The sequence below is a fragment of the Sander lucioperca genome, chromosome 14 (genome assembly GCF_008315115.2).
Source record: "Sander lucioperca isolate FBNREF2018 chromosome 14, SLUC_FBN_1.2, whole genome shotgun sequence".
In the NCBI taxonomy this organism is placed as follows: Eukaryota; Metazoa; Chordata; class Actinopteri; order Perciformes; family Percidae; genus Sander; species Sander lucioperca.
In genome coordinates, this window is record NC_050186.1 from 19,517,084 (window position 1) to 19,543,067 (window position 25,984).

Here is a 25,984-nt window from a genome sequence, read left to right on the forward strand (position 1 = left end):
CTTCACCCTGAGCAGCAGAGCTTAATGGCATCAGCTATCTTTAGCTGCTCCGCTGCTGCATAATGATGGTTTTTAACCCTCTGGCATGTTTTGAACTCCCTCTCTCTGTCTCACTCTCTAAAACCACTGCTGGACGTCCAGCTGTGCTGACTCATTATGTGTTATGTAGGTGTTGTTGGTCTTCACACAAACCTTCAAATGAAAAATAAACTGTCCATACAGTAGAGAACAGATCTGTACCATCTGATCACTGTTTCACTTAAAACTGCCAATGATAGATTCTGACACCAAAAGAGATTTGAATATGATAACAAACGACAGTGAAATGTCATCAAGTAGACACTGACTCATTTATACGTCATGGTATGCAGTACCAGTGGTAAATCCAGAAGAAAAAAATTCCCCTACCATAAGGAATTTGCCGAACAAATACCATTTGAGTTACACTTAAATTTATAGTTAACATTATACTGGGGTTAATCAGCTCTATCCTGCAATACACAAAATGTTGTTTCTTTAATTCTATATTTGTGTGAATCATCAGCTCATTTAGCCAAAACATTAATATTATTTGTTGCATATTTTTATAGCTAGACACATTTTAGCATCAGGTAATTAGATAATGCTAGCTAGCTATAGCTGAGAAAATCTGTTCCCGACTGTAATTTCATCCAACAAAGTCTGCCACAGTTATTGTAAGCTGCAAATGTCCCATGCAAAAACAGAAAGCTTACTAATGGGGCTTTTACAAATGCCTCCTAATTTTTTCCGGCTACTGTTAAACTGTGTAGAATTTAGCGGCATCTAGCTGTGAGGATGAAGAATTCCTCACCCCTCCCTTTCCAAGTATGTAGGAGAACCTACGGTGGCCTTCAGGTAAGGTAAAGGCCCTCTCCATAGCCAGTGTTTGGTTTGTCTTTTGTCTGGGCTACTGTAGAAACATGGCAGTGCAACACTCTGTGGAAGAGGACCCGCTCCACATGTAGATATGAAAGGCTCATTCTAAGCTAAAGAAAACACAATGAAACCTAAACCTTACACACTGCTTCTTTAAATCAAGTCCCTGCTTTCTATAGGTCCCCGCCCAACATCTTCCATCAAACCATGGAAGAAAATCATGATCTCAAAGCTATTTCAAGAAGGAACCTTGAAGCATCTGACTAAATAAAGCTGTCATCTACTCTCTCTTCACTTTTAGCCTTGTGTCCTTTAGAGCTGACAGCCCTGTGAGATCCCTGATCCAGTTTCTCAGATTGGGCTGTAAAATGAGCCAGGTTCACCCCAGACAGCAAAAATATCTAAAGCTAAGCATATAGTATGTCATAGCACGACCATGGCCTCACACACCAACCACAACACCGAACATAAACACACATAAACCCACATTGATCTCTTTCCAATCGTGACTCTGCAAAACAGGTCATCAGCCTCTTTGAGTCAAAAGGAGGTGTTCCTTCACTTATTGACAGATGGCAGTGACCCGGAGTCGAAAATTATGGAATATGTGTGTGTGAGAGTAGGAATGAATAGAGGAAGTGCACAATTGAGAGGACAGAGTAAGAAGGACAGCTGGGATAAAGTACAAGGGTTCTGGCCCACGTTCCTGGTAGCTGTGAGGAAGTGGAGCTGCTACTTAGTGCTGTACAGTGTGACGCTGCCCTTGTTTATGTTTTAGTTTAAAGTTCAAGGTTACTACCTGAGGTGAGATGCAGTGTTTTTGGTGTTAACCTACATTACAGACCAAAAGTAAGGATATCTCAGCCTCTGGTGATTCCATTTTGACCATCCTTCATCTGTCTCTTGCAAGTGCCTCAAATTTATGGAAGTATTATTTTTGTATTAGTGTAATGAGTAAGTATAGGACTGGCATTATTTTATCTTTATTTTACTTTTTCACTTTAATCAACAAAACCCTGAAGAAAGCAAAACAGCAATTGCTTATATATATATTTTACTTTATCTCTCCGTTCCACACACATGTCCCTGTTACCATTAGTCTTGTTAATACCTTAATGTAATTTGTCCCATATGAATATGAATATTAGGGTTACCTGTATGTTATGTTGTGGGTATTAACTGCTGTCTTTTAGTCTCCACTGGCTGTAAAACAAATCCCCCCCCCACCGGGATAATAAAGTTGAATTAACCCTTAACGTCTGAACATTTTTTAACCACTAAAAACACAAGAAAGTGCCATACCAATGCATTTTATGTATCCTTTATATAGCCAGGAAGGTCCCATTGAGATAGATCTCTTCTTCCAGGGACTCCTGGGTTACCTATTCCTCCATTGCAATGAACATGAATGAACTCTGGAGACATCACTGAACATGCTCGACAGATGAGGCTCCATGCTTACACTGCTTTGCTTGTTGAAGTATTATTGTTGAGAGGAATGAACTACACTGGCCGTGCTCAAAATATTAAACAAATTCAAGTATGTTGATGACTGTGGAGTGCTATAGCTTTAGATTAAAGTGGCCATATTATACTCATTTTCAGGTTCATAATTGTATTTTGAGATTGTACCAGAATAGGTTTACATGGTTTTCAAAAAACACCATATTTTTGTTGTACTGCTCATTGCTGCAGCTCCTCTTTCCACCTTGTGTCAGGTCTCTGTTTTAGCTACAGAGTTAGACGTCTCAACTTCTGTAACATCTTTGTTGTCAGTCGCACATGCGCAGTAGCTAGGTAAGGATTACATGAGCTAGCTAGCTGTTTCTCCAACTTCGGCCTGTACAAGGCAGGATTAGCCGGGAGACTTCTTCTAAACGAGGGCACACTTCCAACTTTGTGTGGAATACCTGCAGAACAGGGACATGTAAGTAGTTCTATACAATTTATTTTGTAGATTAGGGTGAATTTGTGTGTGTTGTAGCAGTGTTTTGCCATTGAGAACGAGCTAGCATGCTAGCGCTAGCATGCTAACGGTTAGCCCCCTAGGCCCCTCGTTTCGGCTAGTGACGTAGAAAGCCCTGCCGATTTTGAACAGATCACCCGGAGACTGAAGGCAGGACACATTCAGAAACCTGTATCTCACTCAAAACCGCATGGATGTTTTTTTTTCAAAGTTTGTATGCGTGTGGAAGCACCAGAGACACAAAATAACACCCCATGAATGTACGAGAGCGTGCATGCATCTCTCATGTGAGTACTTACAATGTCTAAGGGAAGCCTCTTCAAAACCTTGTACTGTTTATTTGGCTCTAATTTGTAGACACACTTGTCTGTGATGAGCAGTCCTCGGTCTGTGCTTTTGTTGAATCTATTCACCTGAGAGAGCAGAGAAGGGGAAGAGAGAAGAAGAAAAGGATAAAGCTCCACATTTGTACATCTTCTGTAGGATCTTTTGGGTTATCGCATATCTCAATTCAAAAACAGGTTTTCCTTGTGGAGCAGCAAACGAGCAACACATAATTGTGATAAATAGACAAAGGCTCTGGTGGGTTTGTCAGTATTGGAGGTTGTTTTATTTCACTTTATCAAAGCCTGCATATCTTCAAATATACTTTGGCTCAAGCTGCATCAAGAATTTAGGGGAAGCCCTCTCTCTTCAATCCCTGATAGGGAAAATATGGCCATTATTATCCACAGGGAGATGTCATAACAGGCAAACTTTAAAAATAAAAAAGGATATCTTAAAGGTTAAGAAATAGAGTGAATTTATAGTTCAGTTCCTTTCATGATTAATCCTGTTATGATGTTTTATCACATTTCATTATAATCCTTCCTGAGAGGGTATTCACCCCTGGAACATAAAATCATGAAAGATGAGCCGAGAGAAAATGTGCGAGTGGGTGGAACACAGCAAGTAAGAAAAACATCCCAAAGCTGAAAGGAAGCAACAAAAGAAAGAAACTCCTTGTACAAAACAGACATTTTCATTTCAGTGTGCTCTATTCCCACATACGGTACCTTTCTACAGAAGCCAGAGAAGAGGACCTGACTGTACATGTCTTTGTTCCTCAGGTCCTTGGAAACACGGATGAAGCTGGAGCTGGTCTGAGGGCAGTCTCGCGCCTGCAGAAATTAAAGACCTGTGTTATTACAGGAAGCCACTAGCTACAGTACGATGGTATAGGAATATGTATCTCATCGTTAAAACTCTGGGTGACCTCTCTCAGCCTTTTTTATCACTTTAATTCCATAAGCAGCAGATCAAAGCTCGTGGCCTCGGGCTGCTGAAACCAGACGCGGTGTTTGCGTAGGAGAGGGAGCAGGGCGGCTGATACTGGAGCTAAACTGCCTGATGAGAAATACAGTCGGGGGCTGCTAATCTAAAACCATGTCACAGTCTCCCTCCTATAGAGTGGAGCTGTCATAATAATGTCCTTAACGTTTATGGGACCATTTCTACTAAGAACTGTTTTGCAGTCACTAAGTGTGTATTCAGTGAAATTCCAATGAAAATGTTTACTGGAAATATATATATAAGAAGTATTCATACTGAACAAACCAAAGCATGTGGTCAAAAGTATACTGGCATCCCTTGTCAACAATGATATTTTAGTGTGCCTCTAATTTTGTGGCAAGAGTTTGGGGGAAGATCCTTTCCTGTTTCAACATGACACAGGCCCCTGTGAACAAAGCCAGCTCCATGAAGAAATGTTTTTCCCAGTTTGATGTGGAAGAACTCGACTGGCCTGCACAGAGCACCATCCAACAGCTTTGGACAAGCCAGGTCTAATCACCCAACATCAGTGGCCAACCTCAGCTGAATGGGATCAAATCTCTGCAGTCTTGTAGGAAGTGAGTGTTCATGGTTTTGGAACTAGGTGTTTAACAATTGCACCACATATGATGGATGTATCAAAATAATTGTATTCCACTTTCAAAGATAGCCTTATACATTTCTATGAAAGTTGCTGTTTGGGCACATAGTTTGAAAAAGGTTTGGCTTCTGCGTTTTTGAACCCATGGAGCATGCTCAGTAGACTCCTTCTCTGGACGAGCTGGGTGACCTGTTAGCGCCCCACACATAAATAAAATAATTTAATCATACGGCTCTTCTAGACTTTCCAAGTTTTATGGGAATTTATCCAGGCTATAGGAAATAAGTCGCATATGATGGCAGTTCATGTTTTCTCATTTCCAGCCTTCTGATGAGCTCACACAGAAACAACATCCCTGCTTTGATTTCTATGCTTAAATTCGAAATAATAAAGTCATCTTGTGATCTTGTTAAGGGTTTCTGAGAATACATGGCATACACTAATTTGTCTAACTTTCCTTTTTCCTCTTTTTCCTCCTTCTTCCCCGCAGACAATTGATCTAAAACAACATCAGCCACATACAAGTCACGACTCAGGCTGACTGCATGCGGGATTACAGGCACTTATCTATAGGTTCTTTGTGGCATTAACAACAATCTCGTGAAGCTAGAGCCCCGAAGGAGGGCAGCGAGTCACGGGCCGTCTGACAAATTAATGAGTGGAGTGACTCAGTCATGCTTACGCTTCCTGAAGGCGTCTCTCAAGCCTCTGGTCACCAAACAAGCTCAGATTAGCTGTTAAATGAGCCAACTGTGAGATTCATTAATGAAATGCTGTGTTCACAAGCACCGTTCTCCTTTAGTCATGCTGTGAGGCTTGTCATCACATGCACCATATACAGTACATTCACAACAGCAGATGTGATCCAATACACTGCTGGTCATTCAAATCTTGTTTACTGTGAAAAATTTGACCAGATGGGTGAAATGAATCCAACGGATCTTCCCAGCTATTTAAAAAAAAAGGAATAAACATTTTGTTGTGTGTGGAGTGTCACACTGATCTACAAATGAGGTCCTCTTGTGGCAAGGACTGCTTAAAAACGCTTCTGGTAACAGAAAGTGAAGAGAAAACACAAAACTTCTGTTGATCAGACATTAGAGTAAACACTGTTAAAAATAGAAGTGTATGCACACACAGTGTATTTTTCTATATTTTGCCCTAGCTTCAAAGCAAAACAAATTCCCCACAACAGTAAAAAGCTTCTTAGCCTTAAAAATACTATCTAGTTAATGGTATGTTTGTGTTTTGCACTTAAAAAGGTGGCACAGAAATAATAATAGGGCTGAAGAAACAGAAAAATAGAAATGTTTGATTTTGAAAAAGTAAAAAACTGACACCTTAAAGTACAAATAACAGCAAAAAACACATTGTGATGAGTGACAGCCTTTTGTCACTCATCATTTGTTGTTTGGAAAAGATTTTAAACCCCATGGCCTTCTTCATCAAACAGAACTTGTTCAGGTGGCATCAAATGACTTCAGTATGGAACTGTGGTCACGTGACAACATGTGGTCGTATATCGAGGGGATCGTCTTAGGTCACGTGAAAATGCCTGATTAGATTCCATTCATTAAAGAAGGTCATGGGAGTGCCCGGGTGAGCTCAGTGGGTAGAGCAGGCGCATATGTACTGAGAGGTTTATGCCTCGACGCAGAGGTCCAGGGTTCCAATCCGACCTGTGACGATTTCCTGCATGTCTTCCCCCTCTCTCTCTCTCTCCCCTTTCTCACCTAACTGTCCTGTCAAAAATTAAAGGCGGAAAAGCCCAAAAAATAATCTTAAAAAAAAAAGAAAAAAAAAAAGAAGAAGGTCATGGGATACAATTGAAAGCACCAGATCTGTTTTATGTATTTGTTTGCCATTTGCATTTGTTGTAGTTGTTTTATCTTGGATATTAAAGCCTAACCTGAGTGCTCTATACACATTACAACTGTATTCCCCCTGTAAGATAAACTAAGTACATAAATAAGAGCTGAAACAAATAGCCAATCAACAGAAAGTTAATCTGGTAGCAAAAGTGCAAATATTTCAATGGTTCCAGCTCCTATTATGTGACTATTTAAACTATAGTTAGTCTTAGTCTTTTATGATTAAAAAGATTTGGACAGTTTTGAGTATGTTAACTTGGGCTTTAGTAAATAGTGATGGGCATTTGAACTATAATCTGACATGTTATAGATCAAACTATTAATTGATAATGAAAAGAATCATAGGTGCATAGAATGAATTGACAAATACATTAAAAAGGCTAGTAACTGAAACCTTGAATATTTTAACACAGATATGTCTTCCCAATGTCAAGAATGAGTCTTAACTAGAATTTGTTTTATGTAAAGAAAATATCAAGAGTAATCAAGCACTTCATGGACTATTTAAACATGATTTAAGGTATATCATAGATACAACATAGAAATACATGTTGGAACTCAAAAGAGTACCCTGACTCCACTTTGTTTGTGATTTGTTTATGTGTGATTCTTACATTGGCCAGGTAGTCCCTCTCCCAGGCTCTGCTGACTCCCCAGTCTTTCCTCTCTCCGCTCAGAGCAGTCAGAGCTGCCACTTTGGCCCGAACTTCCAGCATGTCAGATGGAGGGATGTTCTTCACGATCTGCCTCGCCCACCACCTGATAACAAGTGATGGGGACAAGACAGCATGTCACGTGGGTGGAATAATACATCAAAAGGTGCAACAGAGAACGATACAGTAGGAGGAACAGCTTCAAGATTAGTTCTGTGAGCAATAAAAATAACTTTTATCTGCAGTGCCAAAACCCATCCTTGTTGATCGCCCAGAGACTCATTCAACTTATTCTGCCAGGAAGAAAAATTATTTGACTTGTTTTTAGTGTAGTAGAGCTAGATTAGAAGATCGATACCATTCTGTGTGTTAAATATGAAGCTACAGCCAGGAGTGGAAGAAAGACTGGAAACAGCTAGCCTGGCTCTGTCCAAATATAATAAAATCTGCCTACCAGCACCTCTAGAGTATACCAATTATCACATTATATCTTGTTTATTTAATCTGTACCGAAACCAAAGTATAACAACAGCATGCTGTGCATTTCGAGGGCCATTATATGCTGAACTATTTCCTGGCCAGACAGAGCCAGGCTAACTGTTTCCTTCTGTTTGCAGTGTTTACGCTAAGCTAAGCTAACAGGCGGCTGACTGTAGTTTCATATTTACAATACAAAATGTATAACTGACTATACGTATAACTTATTCAAAACTCATTTATACTTACATTTAATACAAGTGGACAGTTTAAAAAAAAAAAGTAAAATATGAATGAAGACAACATTTATTAAATATTGTAAATTTATTTTAGATTGTTGTTTTTGTGCTGTATGAGTTTCATTTTGTGGGATCTGACCTGCGATGCAGCATGACTGTGTTCTTGTGAAACTTGGACAGAGCTGCAGGCGGGTTCGGCCACTCCACGCTCTTTCCATAGTCGGCCATGGTTCGCACATTAGCGAATCTACTCTCCACCTCCCAGAAGTGGGCCTTCACCTTGTAGCGCTTATAGCAGCCCATGATGGCGTAGATGGCCCTCATGCGCCGGCACCTCATACGAGCCAAAGCCCCACGCCACACCTGGGAGTTTTTCCAAAAAGGGGACATGTTAAAGACAGAAAGCAAGAGTGGAGAAACGAGAGAGTCCCACTGAGCTAAAGACGAACTTGTGCTCCAGTTAAAGAACCAGACATCTCTGAAGAATCATCAAAGTAGGTCATGTGAAAGAGAAAGAAAGGGTGTTTCATTGAGCAAGTGCAGTAATTGACTGTAATGTAACTGTGCTCTGGATCTCATTAATTATCCCAATTATTGTTACAGGAAATTAGGATTCAAGCTGGCAGAGGAATTTCAGTCAAACATAACCAGGAGCCACATATTCATGAGGCTGAGGCAAACTGTAATATCCACTTTGAAACCCAGAGGCCGGTGTTTGAAACTGGAGAATATATTGTGACTGGAGCTGCTCGTGACAATAAATTGGATCTCTGTGTCAATTAATTGGACTGTCAGATCAATACATCATTATTAAAGTACATGCACAACTTTAAAAACAGAGCTGTAGAGAAAATCGTGTTGAGGCTGTGGATAAAAACCAAAAGTGACAATGATGATAAACTTATAGCAAATCATATAGTAACACTAATATGGCCGAACCTTCTGCAGGAAAAGAACCAGGATAGGGATGAGGGCGGCTCTCTCCTGCTCCAGAGTATATAGAGACCGCGGCGTTCTGACAAACAGCTTGGTGTGTCCGTATGCCACATCGTCCTGGAAACCATGCTGGGTGACAATGGCCTCCACGGCTTCTCTGTCTGAGGCCATCAGGTGGTTTGGCCAGGTGTACTCGCATGTCATTTTATACCTGCAGAACGTTCAGGAGGACAAAGAGGAAATCAGGGCTTACAGTATGACGACAAGGATGCTGTTCAATATACAAAAAAGTGAAACAATTGCTCTTGTACTGTAACTGAGTAGCTTTGTAATTGACCTGGTTTTATTTAAAAGGGGCACTCCATGTGTTTATATGTTAAGGTAAATTTACTAGTCATGTGGAGTACTACTCAGCTTGTGGAATATGTTGTATAATGTCTTCTGTGGGTCTGGAAAAGCCTACAAAGCTTACATTACAAGCTGGGTGCATAGAGATTATTATTAAAGATCTGGACTTTAACCTGCAGGGAGGGTTAACAAAGGAGTCGCATCAAGTCGCATTATGGGAAGTGTAGGATCTAGTGTTTTCGGATCTCGAACAATATAAGGGACTGCAAGCCAGGGTAACATCTAAAATCACTGAAGTACTCTTTTAAAATTTATTATTTTTCTCAGCCATAAGGACAGCTTCAGTCTCAAAATGAGATGATAAAAAGGGTTGGTTTTACTTGATTTTGTCAATTTACTCTCAAAGAGAACAATCTAGCCCGTACTTCCTGTCCTCACTGCCGTTTAGAGTGTAATGGAAAAATTGCATGTATCATTGTTCTCTGCTATTAAATGTTTGGAAACTTCAACTCATTTTAAGTAAGATGTTAACTTTTACGTTAGTAGATTTAAAGGTGCCGTAGGTAGGATTGCGAAGATCCAGGACTTAGTCAAAAATTTTTAACATCGACAACTTCTCAGTCCCTCCCCCCTTTCTGCTGAAGCCCAAAACGGTCTCCTAAGCCCCTCCCCCCACAAGGGAGAATGAATGTGTGTGCATGAGCAGTGATTGACAAGCAGTTAGACACCCCCCCTGGCCCTGATTGGTGCATCTGAACAGGGAGCTGTGGATTTTTGCAAATCGCACTACAGGCTGTAGGTGATGCCAGAGGAGCCGGATTTTTTTTTTTAAATTACCTGCTTCATGTAGTTCTACCTGAACATAGGGTCAGTTTCAGCAAATGTGACAGAAAGTTAGTTTTATAAGTCTTACCTACTGAACCTTTAAGTAAAACTTCTTCATAGTAGCAAGTACTGGATGGTTTGGTCAATTTTACACCTCTGGTCTTACACTGAGCTGCTGAAGTAATACTTAAGGACACTGAATTGTTGCAGAAGTCTTGCTTCATGGAGCATCATGTTCTCTTACCGCTGCAGGACGCGAGCGTAATGCTGCCTGTAGGCAAAGCCCGCTCTGCGCACCATCACATTCTCCATCAGGCCGAGGTAGGCCACCTGGTGCTGGCAGCGAGCGTCGTCAAACAACACAGGAGACTTCATCTCGTTGGGCTTTATGCACCGCACATAGTAAGGCTCCTGAAAGAAAGAAAAAAAGATATGCAGGTAATCCTCTCAGAAAGGGTAGAGAGATCATTTTTAAACAAGAGGACACAACAATGCCTGTTTTTATTAATTTCCCAGCAGGGATAAATGAAGTCTTACATTATCACATTACTGTAGCTGGCATGTGCATACATTCACAGAAAGATATACAGTAATACTGCAGGAAATTAAAGTCAAGGTTACACAATTAAACAAAATAAAAGTACTGCAATAACACGACACAGTGTTGCATACTTCCAACACTTGGACTAATTCAGTGTTTGTATGATTGAGGCAATATTTTTTCACAACACTCTTGTTTTATCACCTGCACAAACTTGCATTTGTCTTTGATTTTCACGTTTTTATCATTATTTTCATCACTGCTGTGTTCATCACTGTGCGAGTAAATAAACTACACTGTAAACTATGACAGAGCCACAGCCAAGCTGCAAAACTGGCAAACTGAGTTCACTGACCTTAATCAGAATTTCAGAATATTTCAACAGACGCTACAGTGAGCAGCTGAGCCTCATAGCACATCCAGCACATCTACTTATTAACAGGACATTTAACTGCACATTATAACTTTAACTCTGGACGCCTGCACCCAGACAGGTATCTTGAAAGGAAATCCTGTCACAGAACAGATACTGTTGTGTTTTCGCTGTCTTTCACTCTCTGTCCATGAAAGATGAACAAGGTGGAACAGAGTGAACACTTTCTGCTCCCCGACACTGTCGTCAATCAAATCAATGATGCTTGGGAATGTGTGCCCCTATTTTCAACTCAGCTCAGCAGAGATTTAAGAAAGGAGTCAGTTAATGGGGGGTTGGGAACAGATGAGGTGCTTCTGTATGGCAGTTGAAGAAAACATCCGATCTTTCAACGTGACCTGAAGGTTGCCAGGGGAGTTACTTTTCATTTTACCTTAGCCACACCGAGATGAGATGCTACAACACCCTGACAGCAGGCTGCCCCAAAATAACAGCAGGAAATGTCAGACCTCAGTCAGTGAGTTGAGGCCAGGAGAGGTGAGCAGCACATTTTGTGATCCAGCAGCGCTCATCTCCACACGCAGCCAGACAGATGAGGACAAGCAACCTACAAAAACTGACTCTCTGACACCAAAAAGAGCACATTGCTATGTTTACATGTTCCTGCTGGACGGCTGCGTACCGCCTCTCACTCCATATTTTGTTATGCATTGTGACGAGCTTTCCTTCCAGAAGAGCCATTGCAAAGGCACATTGGCAGCCTCAGAATAGCCTGTGACTCATACAGGCTTTACAGGCACCAGAACAGGCAAACTGGTGCAGAGCATCCTACTGATGATGACAGCAGCGTAAACTGGAGAGAAGATCTACGTTGGTGCTAAATATTCCCACTCCAACATGAAAATATGTTTAAAAAAAAGAAAACCTCCAGGGGCTTTGATTTGACACCAATTCTGCCCTACAAACCCAAAACACAGCAACTACATATTTAGTAAAAGTTTACCATATCAAAAATTATAATGCAGAAATGTATAGTAATGTATAATTTTTCGGCAACAGAACTTGCAGTAACTATAAAACAGAACTAAAAACAGGTCAAAACACAGTAACTGGCTCTGTAAACAACTAAAAAGCTAAAACAAGACAGCTATAGCAAGTGTTAGCTAGTGATGACACAGCCACAGCTAGCCTAAAGCTAAAATTTACTTATTGATTTTTCCCTAGCTCTTTTCTGTAATAAAATGTGTTATTCCACATAAGTAAATGATGCAGTAACTTAATCCAAACATGATAGAGAGAAAAAACTCCTGTTAAAATTAGCTAGTTTAGCAAATCTCAGAAACTGTGTAGCTCACTAGACAGCTAAAGGAAGAGAGCTAGATCAAGTGTTAGCTAGCTTGTGAGAAAGTCACATACCTTTAACTAAAGTTAAAACTAAATTTACTGTAAGTTGTCCGTAAGTTGAAAATATGTATTTTGATTAAACTGGCAATTTATTCACAGTAGTTATTTCACTTAACTAAATGAGGCATGAGATGATAGAAGAAGAAAAACTTCTGCGAAGCTAACTAGCTCAGCAGAACTATTAGCAGAACTACCATCTCAGCAAGCGTGGTCAAGCTACCTTAATAGACACAAAAGCAGAGACGCAAGAACACTTTTTGTTAGTAAATTATGATATTATATATTTATTATGTTGTTCGATGTGAACTTTTCTATTCGTTATGCATTTTTCCAGCCAGCCTGAAAACTCCACAGTTACTGCTCTCTTTCTCTCTACTTTGTAGAGCTGCTTGGCTTTACTTTCTATTCATCAGAATTAGGCATCTTTAATCCATCTAAAAACTGCAAATGCCAAACACAACTTCCCCTAAAGGTTAAAAGGAGAGGAACAGGAAGTCAATCTAAAGCTGAAACCACTGACCTTGCAGCCCAGTTTATCCACCAAGGCCACAATGGAGTTCTTGAAGAGGGTGGCCGCGGTCAATGGTCGCTTGGTGACTTCTGTGATGCTCAGCTGACCATCTGGCCACATCTCCTTCAGGACTGGGTCGGCACTACAATAGAGAAAGGGGGGCAAGAAAAGGGGGCGAAGACAAAGAGAGGACATCATAACTGGGTTAGCAGAGGAGTGTTGTGCAAGAAAGTCACTATACATTTAACCCAGTTACAGAACTGTCAGGAGCATTATGATGTTTGTCACCTGTTGTACATGAGACGCTTGAAATCTTGGAAAAGCAGGTCCTTGTTTTTGTCCAAAAAGCCCTCGACGGAATATCTGTAATAGATGTAGACAGAGAAAGTGAGAGTAATTGAGAAATGGCCAAAACTAGTCAAAAGGAGGGATGCTCCGCTGAAGAGCACTTGGAGTAAAGTGGTGTGTCAGAAAAAAGAAGTTAAAATTACAAGGAAGAGATGATTAATGGGAGAGGAAAGAGGAAAAAATAAAGTTCTGCTACAATTTTCTTTTACTTTTTTGTTGGGGCTTAAACAGTTATTTAACTGAAACCATATGTCTAGATGAGGAATCACTCTCATAAAGAGGTCACAGGTGAAAAATGTTGGAAAACTCTGGCTTACAATATTTTATTATTTGTTTTCATCATTTATTTAATCAAAAGCTTAATCTGTAAAGTATAACTTCATCTGTCAGATAAATGTAGTATAGTAAAAAGTACAATATTTCCCTCTGAAATGTAGTGCAGTAGAAGTATAAAGTCAAGTAAAATGGAAATGTAATTCCACCACTGCAATAGTTTACACTCTCTTCCACACACACATTTCTTCTACATATTCTCTCTGCATGCCTCCCTCTCTAACAAACACACACACACAAACAAACAAAACACAGACACACAGCATGTCACAAGTTGTCTGCATGGCCCTGTATGTGACTGTGTCCTGGGCTGGCACATCTGGAGGCAAAGAAGTGGAGGCTGGCTATGACAGATGTGTCCCCTTGGCTTATGGGTGCCGAAACCACCTGACCAAATCCCAGGAAGCTCATCGGAGAGGCACAGAGTGTGAAAGGAAGAGAAAGCAGTTAGAACAACACAATAACAATCCACAACATTCATTTACAAGGACAGGACCGTGCTGGGAGAGGACGGACAGGAGAGGACGTGCAGAGATAAAAACAGCAGCTCTCCAGAGACAGGAGGATGATTTAGAGGAAAGTATATTAAAGTATGAAGGTCAAGGCTGGTGCAAGGAGAGGACTGTGTTTTACAAGGTTAAGGGGAGCTCACACTGAGAGAGCCAGGCGACAAACATGTGAGATTTCGTGCAATATAAAGTTGTGCAATAAGTGAAAATTATATATCTCATGGCTGCTCAAAGTGCTGCATGTGCAGGGCTGCAACACTGCAGGGAATTAAATTGTGGATGGTAAAGAGTCAGGTGAGGGTTGCAGAGGGAGGAGAAAAAAAGAGGAAAGAGGATGAGGGAGCGAAGTAGGTCAAAGCTTGTGATAGTGGTGGTGTGGTGAGAGTGGAGGGGGGAGGCCAGTGGGTGGCGAGGATGAGGGTATATTTAGTCAGAGTATACTCAGATGTGGTGGGATGGGACAGGGGATGATGATGGTGGGGGGGGGGGGGGCAGTACCACCAGGAAGCAATATACGAAGGGTGACAGCTCAGCTGGAGCAACCCCGACGTGCTGCAGGGTGATGGGGACACACAGTGACAGGGACAGCCATCTGTCATCACCACTGCAGGTCACATGCTCTTATCCAGCCTGTCTTTTTAACGCTGGCAGGAAAGTGCATTACTTAAATATATGTATTTTGTACAACATTACATATCCATCAATAAATCAAAGTTAAAGTATTTGTACATACATTTTTTTTTACATATGAAACATATGAAAGCTTTAAAATTATGATACCCAATTGTGTATAAATTTGGAGCTGATAGACATAGTCGATTAATTGATCAGTAAGTTGATCATCAGATAATCAATCTGCAACTCTCATTTGAATGCAGAAATGACAAACATTTAATGGTTTCCACTTCTCAAATGTGAGGATTTGCTTGACTTGAATTGAATTACAGTAAACTGAATCATTTTGGGGGTATGTTGAACAAAACAAAAGTTGTCACTTTGAGTTTTTGAATTGTGATGGGTATTTCTCACTATTTTCTTATACAAACTAAACAATTAATGGACTGATCAAAAAAATAATCAGCCCTATGTTACAGCCAAATGTAAACTAGTTACAGAAGAGCTCCATCTCAGTCAAGTACAACAGTAAAATGCTGCTTACACATTACTGCATCAGTAAACATAATGTAATAACATAATTTGTAATATCACAACCCTCACATGAATCATTTTTCTACATTAAGTACTTTGTGTTGGTACACAAAGGTAAAGGTAAGTAAAGAACTACTGAACGTTGACAAGGGGAGGGCGGCAAGGGAGAAAAAGGTACAGTGCAGTAATTATCTGTGAGAGCTGTGTCTAGCTTCAAAGATGGATGAAATTGCTCTGTGTTACTGTGTTTGTTCGACATCGTGTTAGCCTGGATTTCCCAGAGTCAAAGGCCCTCAATAAACCCTACTCCAGTTCTCCTTGATTACTGCTGCTGCTGCTACATCTCGCAGAGCCAAAATTGTCTCATCAGCTGACTCCATCCCTCCCTGCCCACCTCCTCCTCCTTTCGTGTTCCCTTGACATATTAATTTCCTTCCCTTCTCTAGATTGAGGGCAGTACACGTGAGCAGTGGGGATCTTCTGAAACCAAAGCAACGACGGGTGACTTGCTGGCCAGGGGCCTCATCCGTCCACTGTGACGTTTAAATCCAGTGAGCACATTAAGGAAGTGGAGCAGTGATGGAGAAGGAAACCAAACAAACCGTTTGATCTCTAGTCTGTGAATCATAAACCAAACGGCCACTAACATAAACAAAAATGATTGTACTTTCAGAATAGGATAAAAGCTAAAAAGCCTTAATATGCATATATATATATATATATATATATATATATTTTATAATGTTACATTTGATTTATGATATAATTCTGTTCTAGTGGCACTGAACATCTTCAATCTTTCCTACCTGTCTCGACTGTGATTATCTTACCAAGGCAACATGTTTACCAAAAGGATCTTTATAAATTAAGACTAAAAGGGGAGGGATGGTTTAAGCTACAAATTTGAAGCCTTAACAGGTGACAAAAACATGTTTCTGCTGTTTTTTGGAAGATCAGCTATACTTATCTTTCATTTGAACTTACATTTTCTATCTCAGATAAGATTGTTTCTATAATGACATGCCAGTTTTAATCTTTACTTTATTCCATGTCTTTCAAAACTTGCAGGTAAAATATGACTTAATATGGGTGATACCTGTTGGAAAATACTTCAAGGTGTCACCGGCCATCAAATTAAAGCTATTGTGCGTAGTTTCTGTCTCCCATTCTAAGAAATGACAACAATTCTGTCGGTGCATCCACATGATACAGCCTTCCGTGATCGCGACTCTCCCCCACCCCTCCTCCACACAGTTGCTAGTAGCCAAGGAGGACACGGAGGATTAAAAAAACATGATGAACTCTTCCGAAGAGGTAATCATCTTCACTCGAGTTTCTGCGTGCGAAAGTCGCAGCCATGCTGAGAAATACAGAGAGAGTTGTGTGAAGCTGATAGTCTTAATTAGCTTTGTAGCAACTCATTTGGCAATGGCTTGAATGTAACAGACGTTCATTATTATCAAAAAAAGTTACGCACTAAAGCTTTAAATCAAATGAGTCATAAAATGTTACAAATCAAAGCTGCCATACAGCACATTTGGAACATTTGTGACCACTAATTCTCTGCAGTCAACACAGATGGGAGCATCTCCTCTCCCTGCCTCTACAATGCCACGTGTGTTGTACATGTCTATGGTTGTATCTGTATGCCTGGCTGTGCAGGTTAGTGAATGCACTTTATGTATACGCTTGAGGAGTTTTCTTCATGTGGTTTCAGATGAATGGATTGTACAGTATATATGTAGTTTACAATGCAAATGTATGCATGTTTACACTTATTGGAATAGGTGGTCAATGTTCGGTAACTACATTTCTTATTTGTATAGAACAACGTAAACAGCAACACACACTTGGTCAATATTGTGGTTACAATTTAGTGTATGATTGATCTTTTGTCGTGTGTGTAATGTAAATTTAGTACTAAATACTGAATGGGATATTATGGGATTCAACCTCTAGGAATACACTTTGAGATGTGAGATCATAAGATAGTTAAGACACAATTGAATTAAATAGTTTTTCAGCACCCAGTTGTCATACATTATATGTTACTTAGTTAGAGGTGATTATTAACCACAATTTACAATAACTCCTGATCAGTAAAGCTGTCACTTTAAGCACAACACTAACAACACCACTGGAACGCCTCTATGAATTTACTCACTGCTGCCGATATCATAAACTGACATCTTTTAATAGGATTATTTGGCTTACACTTCTGAACTCTGCACAACACCCTGTCACTTTTTCAGTCCGCCCCCCTGGGCCGAAGCAGACGACTGTGACAAAGTGTGAAAACGTATGAGTGACTCACGTGACATCTCCGGCATAGTGGCGAATACGGAAGTGTTTCTGAAAGTCCATGGTTTTGTCTGTGGGGCTGAGCTGGAAAAGAGAAGGAGACAGTGTGAGTGCAGAACCATCAGTATAAAAGATTATATTCAATATAATACAAACATTTACAGTGTACCATATGTCAGCTTTAAGAGGAGGAAATAATGGCAGCATTTTAGAGCCCCTGCTGTTTGAGAAGCATGTTATGATGTCTCTGAAGGCAAAACATTGGAGAAACTCTGCTCCCTACTGACTGCAACACAAAACTGCACCTGTGTTATAGCACATTTTAAAGTTTTTTAAAGACTCTTTGTTCTTGCTTGTTAAGTCAAAAATCTAATCAAAACACACCCCTTTTTTGAGAAGAAATACTAAAATAGTGCAACAAGCAATTCAATGTTTCACTTTGGCATTTCTACTGTATCTTCTAAGCAACTCCAGTTTGGGCATAAATAAGATTTCCTCATTTTTTGTTTTTTAGAGTCTGAGGAGGATATGTCAACAACTTATCACCACTTCCCACTAACTAAGTGAAATTACAACCACATTTTCCGAGATCCCTTTTTAAACATCATTTCAGTTTCAAGTTGAGCAGCAGCCCGTAGCCTGAGAAAGGTCTTCTGAATATCCATATGAAAAGTTGAGATGAATCCTGACAGATGATGTTTCTGATCTGTTCTCACCTTGCGGGATGTGTAGTGGGGGTGCTGGGCCAGTTTGGTGTCCATGCTCTCCAGGCAGACCGTGTCAGTGACTTTACCAACAGTGAGGCAAGCTTCGTCCAAAATGGAGATGATGCCTTTGTGGGGCTGCTCCACAAGGTCCACAATGATCTGGTTGTTGAAGTAATCAATCTGTGTACGAACAGTAAGATTAAGATTGTTAAGTAAGAGGGAAATGTAGTGATGTTTATAAATCGCTAGTGCATCATGTACTGTGTGTGTGGTTTTTTCAAGTGCATGCTTTTGCACTTACAAACTTGCTTTTGTGTGTCACATCTGCACCAAATGTATCGTCACAAATAACTTTTATAGGCAACTTTTCACATTAGCAAACTCATTTTAAGATAAAACTTTATTTATCCAGATTGAAATTGTTGTGCAGCAGTTTTAATTTAAAAGTGGAACAGAGTGCAAATATATAGAGTGCAAATTAAAACAAAATATAAACAATAAAGATTATCAGTAAGGTGCAATAAAACAAATGTACACAATGCCAGCAATGTTAACGGTGAGGATCATAGAAAATCATTTTTGGCAGAAATATACATCATTTTATTCCTGGCAATTGTCTTAAGTGTCCATATATTGAGAACAGCTAGCAGAGTATTAATTGATTGAACTACAAATGTGTTTTTCTGTGTGACATGGCACCTCTTGCTTGCATTTGTTGTTGTTTCAGTGTGTTTCTTACATGTTGCCAGGTGATGCCCTCTCTCTGGTATTCACCTTGTTCCTGTCTGAGGATCAGCTCGATGAAGAGCTGCTGCAGCTTCTCGTTGCAGTAGTTGATGCAGAACTGTTCAAAACTGGCCGACAATAGAGGAACAAAGACTTTAGCAACAGCATCAACAATGACAAATGTCCACTTTGAAAATACATTTCACAACACAACAACCTGTTGTTTTCAAAGATCTCAAAGCCGTAGATATCCAGCACGCCGATGACTGTGTTTTTTCCATGAAGCACTGGGTTGTAGTCTTTAACTTCAATGACGCTGTTGATGCGGTTTACAATCCAGCAGAAAAGTCTCTCATAAAGAGCCTTGAGCGGGGAAATAAGAGAGTGTGTGTTTAGAGCCGGAGATTAAAATAATGTGACAACTGTGAAAATTAGGTAAAAGGAAAGCATGCCACAGTGATGATGTTAACATAATTGTCTTATCCTGGAGAAGCTGTAAAACAATTAATCTGTATAAAGCATAAATCTTATCCTGATAAAACTATTTTGTCAAATTAAATTGGACTGTTTGACTTGTAAATAAACAAGTGAAGCAACAGCACCTTGGCGAAAGCATCTCGCCCAAAGCAGGCGTCCTGCTCTGTGTGTCCCTTCTCGATGACCTCGCCGCCCCCGGTGGCCACAGTGCGGAACAGCAGGCTCTTGATGACACTGTCCGCCTCTGTGGCTGTCAGCTCAGCGATGTGGTCAATAGCTTCGAGTCCCAGGATCTGAACGCTCTCACCATCAGTCTCAAACTGCACGTTTCCCTGAAAAACAGACCATTACAGTTCATTATAGAGCCATAATCTTATCACAACTGTGTTGGTGATCTCGTGACTCACAGTTTAGTCTACAAGGTTACAAAGTCTAACAGGTGGTGTAGAGTCTTTTACCAACTCCTACATTAGGCCATGAGGTGGGACCAGGGGAGAACTTGCTTGGACGCGTGTTCTGCGTGCCAATAATCAATGTCCACCTTCTGTCTGCATTTCGGTGCTATGACCCATTTATTTTCCTGACGGCCTGCTCACCGTCGCACAAGCAATACAGTCCATTTCATTTCTTTTCTGGTTTAGTTCCATTCATTTTCCTTGTCAAACAAATCACACAATGACACGCACTGACATGGTGAAAAGCTGTATGCGTTCCCCTTTTTCCACACACCTGTGTACCTGTGGCTGATTACTTTTATGCCTTCCCAAAGGCAATGCTCCACCCAGTGCTCAAACATAAAACTGCAGATTAATTAGTATAACCAACATGGTATATAAACAAAACAAAACAAAGACGTTTAATGGCTCCAACAGGTGGGTTCAAAATGAGTACCATATACCAGCCAAATGCTGGTAAAATATGCAAGTGGCTGGTAGATTTGCTTCACTCACCAGCCAAAAAAACAATGGTAAAGTTTAAAATTTGAACATTCACTAGACATTTGGCTGGTGGATGAAAAAGTTAATGTTGCATCCATGGTGAAGAAAATACTTTTTAATTTTAATCCTAGAATATAATTTTACTTATTATTTGACCTATTTCTAACAAACCATGCAATATCTTACCAACAGAAGAATGGAGGCCAGGATCTGATAAATTGAGTTAATCTCCTCGTTTGAGAAGCCAATCACTCCCAGGGCACTCATCACTGCTTTGTGGCTCGAGCGATCATTGTTGGAGGTCTTAAGAAAAAAGGAATTTGGATTATTATTTTCAGCCAAAAAACCACGAGCTGAAGTTCATAGGGGACATCCTGGATTTGGTGCTTCAGAGAGTATAATCATTTATTTAAAATGTTTGTGTTGTGCAGTTTGTTTCAAAATATATGAACAGCTGTTTTTCAAATAACTAATTTTATTAAAGTGTAAATTCAAATGTAAAGGTGACGAACTCACAACAGTTGCAGCTCCCTCTCTGGTATAAATATAAACAGCAGGATCATTCTGCAGATGAAATGACTCTAGCATCTCATCTGAGCCTCCACGGAGTAACTGTTATAAATACACATCAACCATAAACGTTAGATCCAATTTAATAAATTCAATAAAGGAGCAGTAATCCACAATATTTTTTTAAGTCTCAATGTGAGTTCAGGGAGTAATACTTGAGCATCATTAGTGTTAATGTTTAGCAGCAGCATAGATAAAAGTTTACCTGGTAGAATGAGTGGAAGTTCCTCTCCCCGTCTTGCTGCTGGACCACCCTGGACTTGAACAGGAGAACAGATTATGGTAGCAAACCAAACATCCATCCTCAGAGACTCTTACCCTGTTATACAATTATTCTATGATGAACGATGCGTTCCATGAGTTTTTTAAAGTAAAGTGTTGTTTGTTGTATGAGTTCCTGCATTGTCTGTTCTTACTTTAGTTTTTCCTCTAAATTGCTTTCAACTACACCAAGAAGTGTGCTAGCTTGTATCAAACCTCTCTGGGTTACATCTAAAGGTAGCGCAAATCATTTATTAACTGAAACAGAATTTATACTAAAGTGCTCATATTATGCTTTTTGGCTTTTCCCCTTTCCTTTATTGTGTTATATATCTTTTTTGTGCATGTAATCGGTTTACAAAGTGAAAAAGCCCAAAGTCTACCCCAAAGGGACTTACCATCTCCAACAGAAAACATTGTTCACAAACTGCTCCAAACAGCTCTGTTGTAGTCCAGCCTTTACTTCCGTGACAAATGTGCGTCACTTTGTAACACACGTTATAATGCTCGCCTAGCTGCTAGCATGGCACGCCCTCATACTCTGCTTCTGACTGGCTAGTAGTCCTTACCTAGGTACTGCGCATGTGCGACTCCTAACAAAGATGGAACAGAAGTGAGAGGTCTCACTCTGTAGCTAAAACAGAGAGCTCAACACACAGGGTGAAAAGAGGAGCTGCAGCAATGTGACATGTGACAACAAAATAATAGTGTTTTTTGAAACTTATACCATGTAAGCCTATCCTGGTACAACCTCTAAATACAATTATGAACCTGAAAATTAGCATAATATGAGCACTTTAAGCTAAATAAAACAAGTAAGCAGCATTTATCCGTGCGGCCGTGGGTTTGATTCCGACCCGTGGCCCTTTGCTGCATGTCATCCCTCTCTCTCTCCCCTTTCATTTCTTCAGCTGATCTATAAAAATAAAGGCTTAAAATGTCCAAAAAAGAATCTTAAAAAAAAAAAAAAAAAGATGGTCTTTGCTCTTAGATTTTGACACCAAACCCTTAGATCTAGTGCTGGTGTTTCAGACAGCTGAATGATCTCCACTATAGCTGCACTAAAAATGTCTAAAAGTCACATTATGCACTCAAGAATGGATCACCCAGTAAGACAATTTTCCAACAGTGTTTAAGTATAATAGTTTGGGTTTTTTCTTCAAGTCAAACACTCAAAACCAAACAGATTACCAGTGACCACCACAGTAGCACCATGTTGACTGCTGATGCAGAAGCAGGACAGTTTAATAACAGTGTGGTTATTCCTGCCCTCTGAAAATTAATCATGGCACCATCATTCACACCAGCTCTGAGTGCCAGACGGTTCTTTAACAGAGCGGATAAATACAGCAGCATCAAGTAGCCCCAGGTGAGCCAGTCATTAACACGCAGCAGCACATCAGCTTCACAGATCCATCTATTCATGGATGTTCCCTCACACCTCTTTGTCTTCACCTCATGAAACATTCATGTTCAGGAGAGAAGACATAATTTAAAAACTAAATGAGCAGAACTTTTCTGTACTTTCCTTTAGAGGTGGGCTCTTTCTGTCCTCTGTGTTCCTTGGACCCGTTAAGGTCCCCTGTCTGCATTCAAAGCTCCTCCATCATCCTGCCCACCTACCCACCCCCTCACCTTCTCCAGCAGGTAGTTGTTGATGTGTCCTCCGGTAGGTTCCCCATTGAAGTTGAAGTTGATGTCCATGTACTTGCCGAAGCGGCTAGAGTTGTCGTTGCGATTTGTCTTGGCGTTCCCAAAGGCCTCCAGCACACAGTTGGATTTGAGCAGGACATTCTTCACACTGATTGATCACATCGTGGTAACCGTTGATGGAAACATGTGAACGAGCCATCAGGGAGGTGAAAATGGAGTCGGAGGACAAGAAGAAATTAAGATGATTTATGGTAACATCATATTCTCAAGATCCAATTATTTATTTGTGTTGGATTGAGGATAAAAGTCATCTGAATCTACATTCCGGTTTAGAGTACTGCCTTAATAAGTTTATAGTTCTAAAACAACGCTCACCTCTCAACCTCGGCCCTCTGGCCTGGGTTCGTGATGGCCGCAATGTACTGCATGATGTATTTACTAGCTTCTGTTTTTCCTGCCCCACTTTCACCTGAAATACAAAACACATACAGGTTTCACAACACTGATGAACAAATCAGTATAGCTGCATAACATAATATGTATTTACGCAATGACTCTTTACTTAGAAACTGCTGTGTGTGTTTCTTAAGAAAATGTAAAAAAAAAAAAATAAATAAATAAATAATCCCCTGCCAAGTTCTTGGTAACTTTTACAGAGGAGCAATAGAAAGTATCCTGACTAAAACATTACAAACTTGCATGGGATGTGCACAGCCCAGGACAGGAGGGCGCTGCAGCGAGTAATTAAAACCGCCCAGAACATCATTGGAACCCATCTACCAAGCATCAGTGATATCAGTGAGATGGGGAACCTGTGCAGGTTCTTTCTTTTAAAAGATCTATATAAAGGGTAAAAGATGTACTCATTCTGCAAGCCTCAGATCCTCAGACAGGGGGTTAATGGAGGTTTAAGTACTTCTAAGCTTCTTTCAAAAATGTGAGTATTTGATTATTTTTTGTCTGCTATGATGGTGCACTTAATATCTTTTATTTTTAACAGACAAAACAAGATATTTAAAGATGTCACCTTGGGCACAAGGTATTTCTCACAATGTTCTGATATTTTATAGACCAAACAATAATCGACTAATCAAGAAAATGTGTAAATTGATCATTTAAGAGATAAACTTTGGATGCAGCCCTAGACAGATGGCTGCTGAGCCAAGTCTATAGATGACAACAAAGCTTTTCATCTGGTGCCACACACAGGCCAAACCTGATGATTAACAGAGGTATAGATCAAAGAATAGCAAAGTTGTCTCTCCATTTTCTTTTATCCATCTAGCAGTTTTGTTTCCACGTGTGTAATCAGCACCAATTTCAAAGGATTAATGCATCAAAGTAAACATAATGCTACATGGAATCATTCCACAAACAAGAGAATCAAGTGTGTTGTAAATGTATAGTGTGGGAAGTGTAGCCTAATTAAAACAGCAGAGAGTTTACACAGGCCTGTGGCTTATTAGGTGAAGCTTAAGAGTGGGAAAGAGACAGACCTGATATGACGATGCAGGTATCTTTGGCCCGTCTCTTCATGGCCTTATAGGCCGCATCAGACACTGCGTACAAGTGAGGAGGGTTTTCGTACAGCTCCCGGCCCCTGTACGCATCAACGGTATCTTTGCCGTAAATGTCCATCTGTCTGTACGGATTAACAGAGACGACTACTTCTCCAATGTAGGTGTAGATACGGCCCTTCTCAAATCTGTCCAAAGAAAAGAAAATACATAGGCTACATACTGATGGCATATTTCACAAAGGTCACATGCACAAGTATCATATAGATTGATGCATTAACAATAAATATGGTGTGTGTACATACTACATATATGTAGGATTTTATATATTCAAGTATTTTATTAATTCAATCATTCATTTAAGGGGAAAAAGAGGCATTTTGCACTATGACGTTTTCACACCACCCATGAAAAAACCCTTGAGTTTTAAGTTCCATAGACCTTTATGTCCTATGTAACTTCCTGACAGGAAATGACACAAGTGTGCACTGAGAGCAGGAAATGAAACTTGGTGGTTCAAAGGGCGTTCACAGCCTTGAGTAACCTCATGTGGGTTTGTTGAGCTGCGAGAGGTAAAATTGAGTGTCACAAGAGTTAATGGAGGAAAATTAAATACTGTTTAACTTTTTTGTTAGGGGGTCTGGGACTGGACATGTAAGCTGTATCACCAATTCAGGGGCTGATCCTCTGAGGTTCACATTTGTAGACTCAATTGATCATAACGGGACAAGGTTGGGACAAGGCTGAAACATGGCCTCCTTATTCCCAAATTTGGAGGACACAACTAGTATACTGGTTAGCTGTTTACTGGATCATTCATTTGGTTCTGGTCAGCCAGCAAAGTTGGGAAATATGAGTAGGTCACTGTTAATATGTCAATAGAACTGGATTAACAATATAGATAATAAAAGCCAGGCATAAACCTATACGTAATTACTTATTAAATGCCCAAGAGGAATGAAACTTAGAAGGCTACAGTTAATTACTTTACTTAAAGGAACATGGCAACTTATTGGGACTCTGTCTGATGCACCCACCGCTAGCCTAGCTTAGCCCAGATCCTGGAGGTAACTGGCTCCATCTAGCCTACTGCTCCCAATAAGTGACAAAATAACCATAATATTTTCCTATTTACATGTTGTGATTTGTATAGTCACAGTGTGTACAAATAACAAGGTCACATGAGACACAGCCATCTTCTAACCGTATACATACTGGGAACTATATTCTCAGAAGGCGAAGCACTGCTACTTCTGCTACTTGGGCGGAGTGATTTGCTCGCAGCACACGAAGCCCCATGGTGAGGAGCAGAGAGTAACAACGGTGCTTTTCAGGTGTTGCGCTAATCACTCCACCCAAGTAGCAGTGCTTCGCCTTCTGAGAATATAGTTCCCAGTATGTATACGGTTAGAAGATGGCTGTGTCTCATGTGACCTTGTTATTTGTACACGCTTTGACTATACAAATGACAACATGTAAATAGGAACATGTTGGCGTTATTTTGTCACTTATTGGGAGCAGTAGGCTAGATGGAGCCGGTTA

General features: G+C 40.2%; 1 protein-coding gene across 2 annotated transcripts in view; it reads right to left on the reverse strand.

Annotated features, from left to right (window-relative positions):
* myo1g (myosin IG) overlaps nucleotides 1–25,984 on the reverse strand; it is a 47,213-nt gene that overhangs the window by 18,455 nt on the left and 2,774 nt on the right. For both annotated transcript variants that reach the window (XM_031295798.2, XM_031295799.2), the window contains exons 2-20: nucleotides 24,422–24,630; nucleotides 23,301–23,394; nucleotides 22,908–23,073; nucleotides 21,217–21,270; nucleotides 20,958–21,053; nucleotides 20,628–20,744; nucleotides 19,629–19,835; nucleotides 19,244–19,389; nucleotides 19,040–19,154; nucleotides 18,310–18,480; nucleotides 17,607–17,677; nucleotides 13,242–13,316; nucleotides 12,963–13,095; nucleotides 10,369–10,535; nucleotides 8,955–9,162; nucleotides 8,155–8,378; nucleotides 7,261–7,405; nucleotides 3,919–4,023; nucleotides 3,163–3,276 (exon numbers count right to left, since the gene is read on the reverse strand). In XM_031295798.2, the coding sequence (XP_031151658.1) occupies nucleotides 3,163–3,276; nucleotides 3,919–4,023; nucleotides 7,261–7,405; nucleotides 8,155–8,378; nucleotides 8,955–9,162; nucleotides 10,369–10,535; nucleotides 12,963–13,095; nucleotides 13,242–13,316; nucleotides 17,607–17,677; nucleotides 18,310–18,480; nucleotides 19,040–19,154; nucleotides 19,244–19,389; nucleotides 19,629–19,835; nucleotides 20,628–20,744; nucleotides 20,958–21,053; nucleotides 21,217–21,270; nucleotides 22,908–23,073; nucleotides 23,301–23,394; nucleotides 24,422–24,630 (2,617 nt within the window). The remainder of the gene's footprint in view (nucleotides 1–3,162; nucleotides 3,277–3,918; nucleotides 4,024–7,260; nucleotides 7,406–8,154; nucleotides 8,379–8,954; nucleotides 9,163–10,368; nucleotides 10,536–12,962; nucleotides 13,096–13,241; nucleotides 13,317–17,606; nucleotides 17,678–18,309; nucleotides 18,481–19,039; nucleotides 19,155–19,243; nucleotides 19,390–19,628; nucleotides 19,836–20,627; nucleotides 20,745–20,957; nucleotides 21,054–21,216; nucleotides 21,271–22,907; nucleotides 23,074–23,300; nucleotides 23,395–24,421; nucleotides 24,631–25,984) is intronic.